Source organism: Eutrigla gurnardus (genome assembly GCF_963514095.1).
Source record: "Eutrigla gurnardus genome assembly, chromosome: 10".
Lineage (NCBI taxonomy): Eukaryota > Metazoa > Chordata > Actinopteri > Perciformes > Triglidae > Eutrigla > Eutrigla gurnardus.
The window spans coordinates 7,287,246-7,299,844 of NC_139924.1; the positions used below are offsets into that span (position 1 = coordinate 7,287,246).

At 43.1% G+C, this 12,599-nt stretch overlaps 1 protein-coding gene across 1 annotated transcript; it reads right to left on the minus strand.

Annotated features, from left to right (window-relative positions):
- Positions 1-759: 759 nt before the first annotated feature.
- Positions 760-11,906, minus strand: ccdc92ba (coiled-coil domain containing 92Ba). Its single transcript, XM_084020292.1, has 4 exons — positions 11,494-11,906; positions 11,126-11,266; positions 6,604-6,651; positions 760-4,949 (listed from the first exon to the last, which is right to left on the minus strand). The coding sequence occupies exons 2-4, from the start codon at positions 11,256-11,258 to the stop codon at positions 4,231-4,233; spliced, it is 900 nt and encodes a 299-aa protein (XP_083876418.1). The 5' UTR covers positions 11,259-11,266; positions 11,494-11,906; the 3' UTR covers positions 760-4,230.
- Positions 11,907-12,599: the final 693 nt, after the last annotated feature.

Sequence of the window (12,599 nt, forward strand, 5' to 3'; positions counted from 1 at the left end):
TATTTAACCCAGACTTGTATTTACTCTACAGCGAAAGCAGCTTCCAGCTTAATTATGATAAACAGCTGTCAGGCAACTATCCAATGCCCCACCTCCGAGGGACCATAGGAGCCAGTGTCAAAAATGTTTTAACCATAACCTTATGAATGTGAAATCCTTCAGTGGCCATTAAAGTCCATCCATCCATCCATTGTCTACCGCTTATCCTGTATTCAGGGTCGTGGGGGGGCTGGAGCCGATCCCAGCTGTCATTGGGCGAAGGCAGGGTTCACCCTGGACAGGTCGCCAGTCTATCACAGGGCCGACATGTAGAGACAAACAACCATTCACACTCACATTCACACCTACGGGACATTTAGAGTCATCAATGAACCTATCCCGAACCCGGAGAGAACCCACGCTTACACGGGGAGAACATGCAAACTCCACACAGAAGGGACCCGGGAATCGAACTGCCATTAAATTCTTATATATATATATATATATATATATATATATATATATATAATCTCATTTGTAACTCTGCTTCTACCTCCACCAATTGCCATTCATAATCAAAATGTATTTTTACAAACTGAACAAGTGTAAGCACCTTCATTTTTTAACAATCTTATGTTGTCAAAAACTAAACCAAGGTGATATTATAGACTCAAACCACATTAACCTTAATAATTGAATTTGCTGCAAATTCACTCTCTGCTTCTTTCCAATCAGGGTTTCTCTGGTCAACTTTAAAGCAACAATAATGAGCAGGCAGCAGAATAGACAATCCTTTTTATTCCAATTATGTGTACATTAGATCACTATAAGCTAACACAGTATATGCGGTAATCAGTCAACAGTTTATGCAACAATCCGGAGCAACATCTCCACGTCAGGTACCACACCGCATTATTGCTAGAGAGAACAAAACATGTCGAACGCGACGTCTCTTACGTTGTCCACCGACATGTTTCTCTAAGATGCATAATAAACAGATTCAACCTCAACCAGGTTTGACCACAAGGACGAGACCTGGACGAGAAGCTGCTGACATTTGTTATCATCATACTATGAGGATTTGGGTTATTATAAAGGCGTTTACAAAGATGGAAGACATTCTATGCGGGTGTGATTAAGTTAACTACTTTCTTGCTATGTTGCGAGATGAAGTGTGGTTTGCTCTGAAAAGTACAAAAAGCAAATCAGGTGGTGGAGATTTCACCCTTTTGAGCTGAGATATTCGTGAAAAGACATCATCATTAAGGCATCGCACCATTCGTCTTCATGTTAATTTTAGTGGTGGGCCTCTTTGGCTCATTAGCATTTTCCCTCAAAGCAGACAAACAAGTCAACGGTCTCTGTAGCCGAATATATATCGGCCAGTAGTTTGACGATTTGTTACATTTACTACCAAAGCATAGATCATGTAAAATGCGAGTTGTGGTATGTAGGATGTTAACTTATTATTATGAGGGGTGAGTGAGAGTTTAATCTACCTGCTGCTTCATTTGGATGGCATGTGGAGTGATGAAGTCATGGAGTCTATAACAGTCTATGATCAGGATTACTGTTGGGTAATAAAGGTTTGAAACCAGACAGTTTTGTAGTTTCATCCCCAGCGGTCTCATAAAACTTGAGGGAGAATAGTGCACAGTCATGCTAATGGCTTACCAGCTGAGAGGCGGATAAAAAACCTTGTCACATTTGCATTTTTGCCAAAAACACAGGTTTAGTTGTTTTTTATCCAGACAATGTCATGCGGCATAATCACATGCCTGGTTGCTTGGTGCTGCTTCCTGTGCAGCATCGATTCCTCGCTAGGATGTGCCTCCTATAAACGGTAACGAGCTAATTAATCCTGTAAAGATTCAGTGACAATCAACGTAAACAATCCATAAGACAAATCAGAAGAAATATTAAGCAAAACACACTGAGTGCAACAATTACAAAATACAAAGTTTAAACTATCATAAAATCTCTTTTAACACCTCAAGTGTCCTTAAAGCGGCTTAAACGTGACCTATTAATAATATATAAATATATTGATATATTGCTTTATTGAGGATATACTGCTACAACATAATGCTAAACGTCTAATCGGTCGCTGCAGAAGGCGAGAAAAAGCCTCACAGCAACTCATCACAACTAAAATCCAGTCTTACAGGAAGGCTTGCCTCAAATAAACTGACGCTCAGTTAAGTCATGGTCAAGTAGAAAGTCAAGTAGAAATCAACTGTGACTCAACTTTGGATCAAAAAAATAACTGAGGTGCCATATCACATATGGTGAACCTTAATATGCAAATTCCAAAGAGTCTTATAAAAGTGTTTCTGGAACAAAAGCACTAAGCAATACTTTAGTACTTATATATGTGAAGTTTCCACACTTTGTCCTGCTTCTCTGCGCTGCATTTCTTCTGTCCACAGCTCCTCTATTATAAGGCAGTAATTACAGTAGGGTACTGAATGGACAACTACGAAGCAATAACATAAACCGTATGTCCTACGTTAAAATCGACTTAAAATCTTTCTTATCCTGCTTTCTTTCCCAAGTTGCCATTTGCTCCTTGTTCCGCTAGGGGCCACCATGTGCATGTGTTTTGATAACACACACACACAGCTCTCTGCTGAGATCCATCCGCCCTCTTGTCATTTACAGTATGACAAGAGGTGTCTTGCATTTTGACAACTACTTTTAACAGACCAAATCATTCAGACTTCAGTGGAAAACACAGAAAAACCTCCGGTGATGTGCTTGTTTGTCCACGTTTCCTGAGGTGAATAGAAACCCCAACACAACAATTGAATATACCATGTTGACGTAGTAATCTTGTGTGTGTGTGTGTGTGTGTGTGTGTTTAGTACACAAACCACACCTGGTTGTGAAACATACAGTCCAATGACTCAGAACATAAACACCTGTTTTTGTTTTACAAAGGGACTGTAGCACTCATGTGCCTCAATGTGTATCTTTTGGTTTATATTGAAAATATAAAGTTTGATTGTTGGCAAAACTGCTGTTGTCTGATGTTTCCACCACCAAAGACACACTGATAAAACAAATTAACAAAACATTTGAACATTTGAAGAAAGTTATTTCTCTTTGTCAGAAGATGATCACAAAATGTGTGTGTTGGCATCATAGAGGTTTAATTTTTTATATAAACATGTGGTATGAATTTTTATTTTTGATGGTTTGTGTCCAAGTGTTCTGTGTGATATGCACTATGGTGTGCATTGTCTTTTTAAATTCAATTTAAATGTATTAATCAATGAATGAATCGGTAATCCATTATGGCTACAGCTGAAGTTGAATGATTTAGGAAAAATATCTAATTGCATGTATTTTGACTGATAATGCAATTGTGATATGATTTACGATATTAAAAAAATGATAATTTTAACATCATTATTCTAAAATATTAAATTGATGATGATGTGATTTTTGCAAAACAAGAAGTTTTAAGTCTGTGGAATATGATGTGTAGGCCAGCACATTTCTGCACCGCAACAATATTTCATTTAAAATGGTATTTTGAGATACGTTTCGCCTTAAAAGAATACTGCGCCAAGATACATATATAATGTTTAATGAATAGAACTTAAGTGTGATATGCAATCAAGGACTAAAAATCAGACAAACAATGTAGTTATTAGAAGCTATTGTTTGTAATCGATATTCTTTTGTATTTAAAAGTAAGGGGAACACACCTCCTTCCAATCAACAGTTTTTGACGGATGCAGACACGTGTACCGCTTAAGATATTTTCAGCTGTGACTCAGACCTTTGGTCATATAGTTGATTTATGGCTGGCCTTGAAAGCTCACACTTGGTTGGGCTACACAACGCATCGGCTGGTAGTCCACCTAAAAATGGCTGCTACCATTCACATCACCATATTTCAATTGTAATTTTATAGGACCAAATTATAAAATATGTTTTTCATACAGAGCAGTTTTAGACCATAGGCTCAAAAAGGGGCCTCGCAGCATATTTAGCATGTGACACAAGTGTAAACAGATAATTCATCTAACATTATTTGACTGAGCTTTGCAAGTTATTTGAGATTATATCAAAGTCCAAATTAAAAAAGTGTCTACGATAAGTGTAATATCATTTAATGTCTAAAACCAGGCCCGGTATCAACTCAGTCAAGGTGCAGAAAACCAGTTAACAGCTTTAACAGTCTGACAGAAGGTAATGATACAGTGATCAAACTGCAGTTAAAAGTGCAGGTCATAGTAGTCACTAATCTGCCTTCGCCTCAGCAGCAGGGGGCACTGTGGACGAGGACACCAGTCTGGCAGCTTCGCCCTGGGGCTCCACCGGCCCCTCTCCACCTCCTTCCTCTTCATCCTGCTGCTCCAGGCCCAGCGGAGGCTGTCTTTGTGCCACAGTGTTCCTGGAGCGAGCTCTGTGCCGGCGAGGGTGGAGGAAGAGCGCAGGGTCCGGCATCGCTGTGGGCTCTGCAGGGCCCATCACTTTCTCTATGGGCACGCACTCCCGGGCACGCTCCACTCTCGAAGACGCCCTGGTACTCTTACGCTTGGGTTTAACCACAGGAGAGCAAGGGGAGGCTCCCGACGGCATCTGCGGAGAAAGGGAGTACTGCTCGGCACAGTACTGGGCCCCCTGACTGTTGGCCCGGGCGAGAAGTCCCTGCCGCTGCTGCATCCGCTGGTGGTGCAGCTTCTGCCTGGCAGCATGCAGCTGGAAGGAGAGGTATGCCGCTGCCTCCGTTTGTTTCTGCAGCTCCGTGTTAAGGATGGTGGAACAGTGGCTGCGGCGTTTGAGCTCCTCCAGGAAATGGCGCTCCTTTTCCTTGAGATTGGCTCTGAGGGCTCCCACCAAAGCCCCTTTGTGACTCAGCTCCATACGAAGCTCTCCAAGGGTGCACTCCTGCTCGGCCAGACGGCCCTCCACATCCCAACAGCGGGCCTCCAGGAGCTCCTCCTCCTCTTGTAACGCTGACACAGAGATGGAACAGAAATACAGATGTTAAATGACTGCAGAGAATCCATATATAACTGACTTTCAATGTATAGCCTACTGACACATATAGGGCGCTGCAATATATTGATATTGTGATATGAGACTAGATACCATCTTAGATTAAAAATTAAAAGTAATAAAAGTAAAATTCCCCAGAGAGGAGGGAGGCATGGATGAAAAGCCAGTGCAGCCACCTCTGGGCTGACAAAGCTGGCCAGAGGTGATTACATCCACAGAGGCCGACACTGATGCCTCTGCCCAGAGACATAAGTCCGGTTTGCAGGGTAGGAGAATCCCAAATAGGTTTGGTGAGACCTGGAAGAGAAACTGCAAAGCCTGGAATCCACACTAGGCTTAAATGTAATAGGGTACTTGATACGTTGTTAAACGCTTTGGGTTAGAGGATAAAGGTGTTATGTGTGAGCATGAACTAAAATCGACAAAGGGAGGAGAAGCTCCTTAAATACGTTCGGTAAACATTACTCCTCTACATCTTCTCATAGGAAATTGTTGTTTGCTGCGACATCAATGCTCCAAATGTCATATATTGTCTGCTACATCTTATTGCTTTATGTACATTTTCCTCTTGTCTGTATGACTTCCTTTCATCCTACAAAGTTTTCATCCGTGATTCTCTTTCTCTAGTATCTCAGCACTATCACCGATCCTCTCTTCCTCTCTCCGTCTTCCAGGATGGATCCTCTGAGGACCGTTCGGTCTCAGGTTTTCTGTTGCAAATCACCACACCCTGGTTGAGCTCATATGCTAACTATAGACTACAGTACCTAATGTGATCCTTATATCCTTCCATACTCCCCTCCTCCTCCTCCTCCTCCTCCTCCTACAAATCTGCAGCTGCCTGCATCCTGCTGCCTTGTCTTTTCCCTTAATCGCCCTCTTTGCTACCTCTCATCACCTCTCTCCCTTTCCTTAGCTCTCCATCTCTCTTGTTCCAAGTCTTGTAAGTGGACACCCCCTCTGGGACGACGAGGTAAATCGAGAGCAGGAAAAAAGAAAGAGGATGGATCAATTTGTCAGGGTGGGAGGAGAACGGCGTGCCGTGCTGTATTGATGGATCGGGGGATAACCTAGAAAAGAGATACGGTCTAATGGCTGAGTAATGCAGCCAAACACAACTACCCCCCCCCCCCCCCCCCCCCAACCATCTCCAAGCACAGTCTTTTGACCTCCCTTCCCCTAATCTGTCTCTAATTCGCCGTGACAAAATGGTGCCCGTCTCTGCATCCCTGCATGCAGAAACCACCAACCGTCCTGCAAATGTCAGCTAGGAGCCAAATATGTTGAGGCATGCTGTCTTTGCAGCTGTGTCAGTATCTCCGCAGCGAGCGCCCTAACAGATACGACCAACTCTTGTCACGCAGAAAAAAATCAAGGGAACACTGATGCACTTTGCACGAGGATAGAGAAAGAGATAGGGAGGCGTGGGTGAGGAGAGGGAGGAGGACGGCTGACAGGGATCAATCCCCTGGGGGATGGGAGGGTGGAGAAGGACAGGGGAAGGCAGAGAGGGATGCAGGCGTGATGGTGGATTGGGGGTTGAGTGTAGCAAACCAGCTCAAGGAGATGTAAACACGAGACGGTGAGCCGATTGCTTTTTTTTTTACATACCTATTTGGCTTCTGCCTGGAGGCTTCACCTTCAGATCATTTGTCAGCTCTAAAAAACACAAGAGAAAGACAAAACCAAAGGAAAGAGCCGTTAAAGAGACATATAGAGTATATATATATATAAACACGTGAAATTATCTTGTTAGAGGTTGAATACAGACGCTCAGTGGTGCTGTAATGTCTTATTAGAAGCTGCACGCTGACATTTTCTGCTTGCAGCTGCTGGTTAATACGACAGATGCTCAAAGCAGTCTCCAGCACATTTTCGGTGAGCTCGTACATAATTCATGAGGCTAAATCTGAAACTTTACAAAGCTCGACGTCCTGTTCCATTACTTGTCACTTGTCTGGAGAAAAACTCTTTACTGCAACCTCAACAAGACATATTAGCATTATTAGCATTCCTCACCAAAATCAATACTCACTTAAATGAAAAAAGAAACTACTGGCTGGGCAGTTTGTTTTAAGAGGGAATGCAAACCAAACAACTACAACCCCCCAAAAGTCGGGTAAATGTCAAGATTACATTGAAGCGATGTAAGCAGAGCTGCATTCATCACAATGCCTCATGTAGCTGAATAACTCTTTCCGCTGTGCAATGGCAGATTTCCACATTTCAACCCAAAGCTACAGATTCACATAAAAAAAAGTCAATAAAAAAGTCAGCAGCTGACACGCACTTTTCTTTAGTGCTGCAGGAAGTAGTAACAGAGCTGTATGACGTTACTATGAGATACTCCACCAACATGATTAGGATTATCCAAATATTGCATGATATGATATCTGGCCCGCTGCCATTTTTAGATACTGGACGGATTACGTCTCATTTCAGCGTATTATTGCAACTGATGGTTTATGTTTTTGAGAAGATAATGTAACTGACTGGTGTATGCCACTAGTTATTAGCAGGGATGGGTTTTGCCTGACAGGGTTGTTGGGGTCAGACTTCTGGCTGTGTCTAGCCTTTTTTTGATTGTCGGTCAGGACAGCTGAACCGCAGGGAAAATCTCTACAAATCTCTACTGTCTGGCGCCAGCAAATTTAAGATTAATGTGGAATACATTTGTCCTATTTCAAATGTCCCCATAGCCAGAAATATGCAATGATATATGCTCAATCAGACGAGGGAGATGATCATATAAATTGTTTAGTTGCCATCATTTTAGACTTAGCGACGTTTACTGAAAATATGAAGCAGACTGTAAATAGACTGTGATATCCGTAGCCTTTCTTCTCCTCTTGCTCTCCCTGTCACACCCTTTCTGCTTCCCTCTGCAGTCAGCATAACACGCCCACCCATGCAGCTGGCATGGAGAGAGGAAGACGCAGGAGGTGAAGAGACAGATAGTAGGGAAGGAGGGAACCAGATTGCTGTTTAAGTATTGCAAACTATGGGAGACTTTGAGAGGTCCATTAGCCTCATTCACGACAGAATTACTCATGAAGCTAATTTCACCTCGGGAAGTCGGCACGAGGAATTCTTTCATGAAACAGCAGTCAAACAATGAAAACAGGGAACTCAGCACGTTGCAGCATCCAGTGAGTGTAGTGCTTTGTAGATTAGGCTTATCTCCTCCAGCCTCACCGGCCGTTCAAGGTTGCTGTTTTTTTTTGTGGCTCGACCTTGAATGTTGCACGCTTATCTTGAAAAGACACACACCTAATTTCTATAACACACAATAAACACATTAAGTCGGAGGAAAAGCCCCAATTTCAAAAACACAAGAGAGAAATTGATGGAGCTCGTTGTTCAAGGAGACAGAAGCGTGTTGTGATGAGAATGAGAGTTTAGGACCATAATAAAGGTCAGCAGCACAAAGAGTTGATGTGAACGGTAACATCGTCAGCTCAACCTTGAACTATCCTTCCAGGCTGCACATGAGCGAGCTGGCAGTAAACACCTATCACACCTGCTACCTGCATTGTCCTATCATATACAGGTATTTATATATACATATACTGTATATATTTAACACACTTGGCTCCTTGAATACTAGGTGTTTATCATCGGCCTGCAACCAACTGTGAGAAGAGGAGTTGAGAGATTCAGCAGATTGTTTGCCCTTTAAGTGCATGCACTCAAGGTTCCTAACTAAAGTCAAACGACTCGGAAGTGTTAAAGGGCAGCTACGATGAGACCTGGACGAATTCTCTAAATGCCTAGGAATGGTGCTTTGATGCTTCCTCTCTCCTTATTCACCTTTCCTTGACCTCATTTGACCTCTTCCTCTGTTCGACTGCAGCTCGGTTCTGTCAGAGTCTCATTTAAAATACTACTGTTGGATTGAAAAGCACTTTGGGGGTTTAGCTCAGGAGGTAGAGCGGGTTGGCTGGTAACCGCAAGATTGCCGGTTCGATCCCCGGCTCCTCCTAGCTGAGTGCCTGGTGTCCCTGAGCAAGACACCTCACCCTAATTGCTCCTGACACGCTGGCTGTCGCGTGGTTGACTCCGCCGTCGGTGTGTGAGTGAATGTGTGCGTGAATGTCTGACATATATGCATGAGGACCATTTACCACTGAAACATTTTCTTTTGGCCACTGCATTTTATTATATATTAATTTATATTAATTGAGAATATGATTAAAGGGTGGTTAGAGCGCATGCAATGTACGCACATAGGCAGCTGACCCCGGTTCAAATCCCGGCCAGAGGTCCTTTGCTGCGTGTCACACCCCCTCTCTCTCCTATGCTTCCGATCTGTCCACTGCTAATAAAAGGCGTCTATGCCACGAAAAAATCTTTAAAAAAAAGAATATGATTAAATTTGGGACTATTTATTAATATTTTGCACGGCACTGTAATTTTTATTCTCCTGTTTAATTATATCTTTAGCTTATTTTTTTATCTTCCACTTTATATTAAATATACAGATAAAAACTGGAAAGCAGATTTGTGACTCCAGCACCTGCAGGACAAATATTTATACTGTCAGCAAGTTCTGTGGAAGGAATATGGTTGTTTTCTGCCACAGAGAACAATGCAATAAACTCTCTGGAGAGATCTAATGATTCAATTATGTTTCATAATGAAAACTTTTCTTGTTTTCTTGGAGCTGAAATCTGAGTTTATAAACATAACTTTAACTCCACGTGGACAAAACATGATAAATAATCTGAAAAGCGACCATTTGCTCTTTGCATTCGCATGTCCATCTCTCAACACCGCACAGCTTCAATGACCAGATGTGACCGCGCAGCGGAGTAATGACGTGACGGAGGGGGTCGCTTTCTACACAACTGGTCCCCCACAATCCTGTTCACATGGATTAGCGAAGATATGGAATCACCGGATTAACCATGACAGATGATACGTTTGAATGCTTCGGTCTGAGGATGACAGTATTGTGTGTGTGACAATTAGTGTGTGTGTGTGTCTCCTCCACTCTGAGGACACAAAGCTGGGCCCTACAAGGTCAAATATTCGTATTTACTAATACTTAAAGGGTAAGGAAGGCCTCCAGGGAATTAATGAGATTAAACATAACATCCTCACAATTATATTAATACAAATACGCATGTGTGTGTGTGTGTGTGTGTGTGTGTATGTGTATGTGTGTGTGTATATGTGTGTGTGTGTGTATGTGTGTGTGTGCGTGCATGATCATATGCACTTGCTTGCTTGATTAAATGAACGGGATATCCATTAGGCTTGAAACAGGAAATGATGCACCCTACAGGAATCGTAGCATGACATCACCGTGTAGTCATTGTCTGACATTGATTGATGATGCAGGCACACACACACACACACACACACACACACACACACACACACACACACACACACACACACACACACACACACACACGATGAACAATGAGGCCTGTTATGCACATGGGGAGGTTTTCTCTACCTGAGATGAAAATGACAATAACTACTTCAGATTGTAACTGGAGTCACAAAAGTAGCTCATGTTCCTTCCCAAATTAAATATTGATAATGCGGTACAACGAAAAGGAGCATCTGATGTATCTTCCCGAATAGACTCATATCTGGGTGCAGGCTTGATGGATTAACTGAAAGTGTAAAAAAAATAAAAACTCATTAAAAAAAAAGCCACAAAACTGCCTTCTATCCGAGCCTGTAATTAAAAATATCTGTGACTCTTCTCTTTGAGGGTCAATGAGAGGGGTTCTTACTGATTACAGCAGCAAAAAGGACAAAAAGGATCCTTCAATTAAACGGGAGCTCATTAGCTCTGAAATGATAGTCATTACAGACACCAAACGTTATCTTGTTCTCAAACGTGAGGATTCGCTGCTTCTCTTCATCCTATATGATAGTGAATTTAATACATTTGGGTTCCAGATTTTAACTTAACTGAGCCGTTTAAACACTTCCAATTATATATCAAAAAGCATTTACAAACCATTAAATGGTAGTGGCATCTGATCGTACAGAGGAATAGTGGTTTAAATATCTTCCTCTTGACTCAAGGGTGTATTGGAGTGTTATTATTTTGGGGTTGTTTATTGGCTTCCTCTGCAGACACAGTAAGAGCAGCAGCAGCAGCATCCCTCACCTGAGCATCGTTTCTGCAGGGAGAGGATCTCCAGGTGGAGGCCGTGGAGTAATGTGAGGTGCTCCTGTCTGAGGAACACCACGCTCCTCTCCACGCTGCCGATCTGCCGGGACAGGCTGCCCTCATCCCCCATGGCCGAGGCTGGAGCAGAGGGAGGAAACAGAAGGCGCTAAAGTCACTTTCCACTGGGAACATTGCTTATGTCAGCCAGATGGAGGCAAGTTCCGTATCGAGGTCATGGTGGTAGCTATAAACAAGGTGTTGATGACCAGAGAAAATCAGCAGGAATTGGACAAAAACATGCAACTCCAGCAGGATGCAGCTACACCAACACTCGAGCCGAAGCCGATGTAATTGTATCTACTTACCTTTTTTAATGCGTGTTAAGTGCCCGAATCTACTAAATGTGATTCGTTATGAAAAAGTCGCTGGCCTCCGGTGCTGGTCCAAATCCCGTCGGCTGCGGCATTCGCCCCCAAAACATGTTCATGTGAAGCGGTAAAGAGCGTTTCGGCTGCGCGTGACGCCTCCGCCCGATCAGAGGACGAAGAGGCCGGGCGGCGGTGGCTGCGTGAAACTGGCATGGCACCGCGCTCCTCCGGCGGAACCGCTCCTCCTCGTCGCTGCGACTCGGAACATCGTTTTTTTTTTTTTTTTTAGGAAGAGGATGTTTCCGACTGCGTAGACGCGAGAGCCCGCGAGGACAGTCAACACGCGCACCCTTCTTCCTCCCCGAGACGTCAGAGGTGCTGCTGCTGCTGCTGGTGGGGGTTTGATACTGAGCTGGGAAATGATGACAACAAGAACGCGCGAGAGCATCGTACGACGGCGCGAGCGGGACATCTGATTGGAGGGACCACTACAAAGCGAGCGCGTGGGAGTAGCCTACAAAGGAAAACATCGATGCTGTAAAGATTCACTGTAAGGACATATTATTAAATAAAAAATCCTAAAATGTGACTTTTTGACTTGCTGTAAATCAGTCAAACCGTTTGATGCGTCATGGACGGACAACCAGCTGCTGCTGCAGTGGTTCTCAACCTGCGGGCCGCGGACCTCCTGTGGACGTCTCGGGAGTTCTACTGTTATTTTATGCACAGGGTAAAAGTACAATTCATTTCTTGGAATTTTTATATTTTTTAGCCTTGAGCAGAAAGTAATTTATAAATGTTCACATTAAAGCCACTAGATGGCACTGTGGCCTTTGGGGACATATTGCAAAACAAAACATGAAGTAGAGCAATTTCACCTCTGAGTGATCCACCTGTAAGTTTGGGGAAGTTTGCTGTTTTCTGAATAGATTTCATCCACATGTTCTGAGCGATTAATGAGAATACTTAGATTTTCTGAAGGAGGGGATTAATGGATTCCTCCCGCCTGCCTATCCTGTTTCAGGAAATACATCACAGTAAAGGTTCTTGAAATGCCGTTTCAGCTTGACTTTAAGTTAAATGTATTTCAATATCAAAAGTGC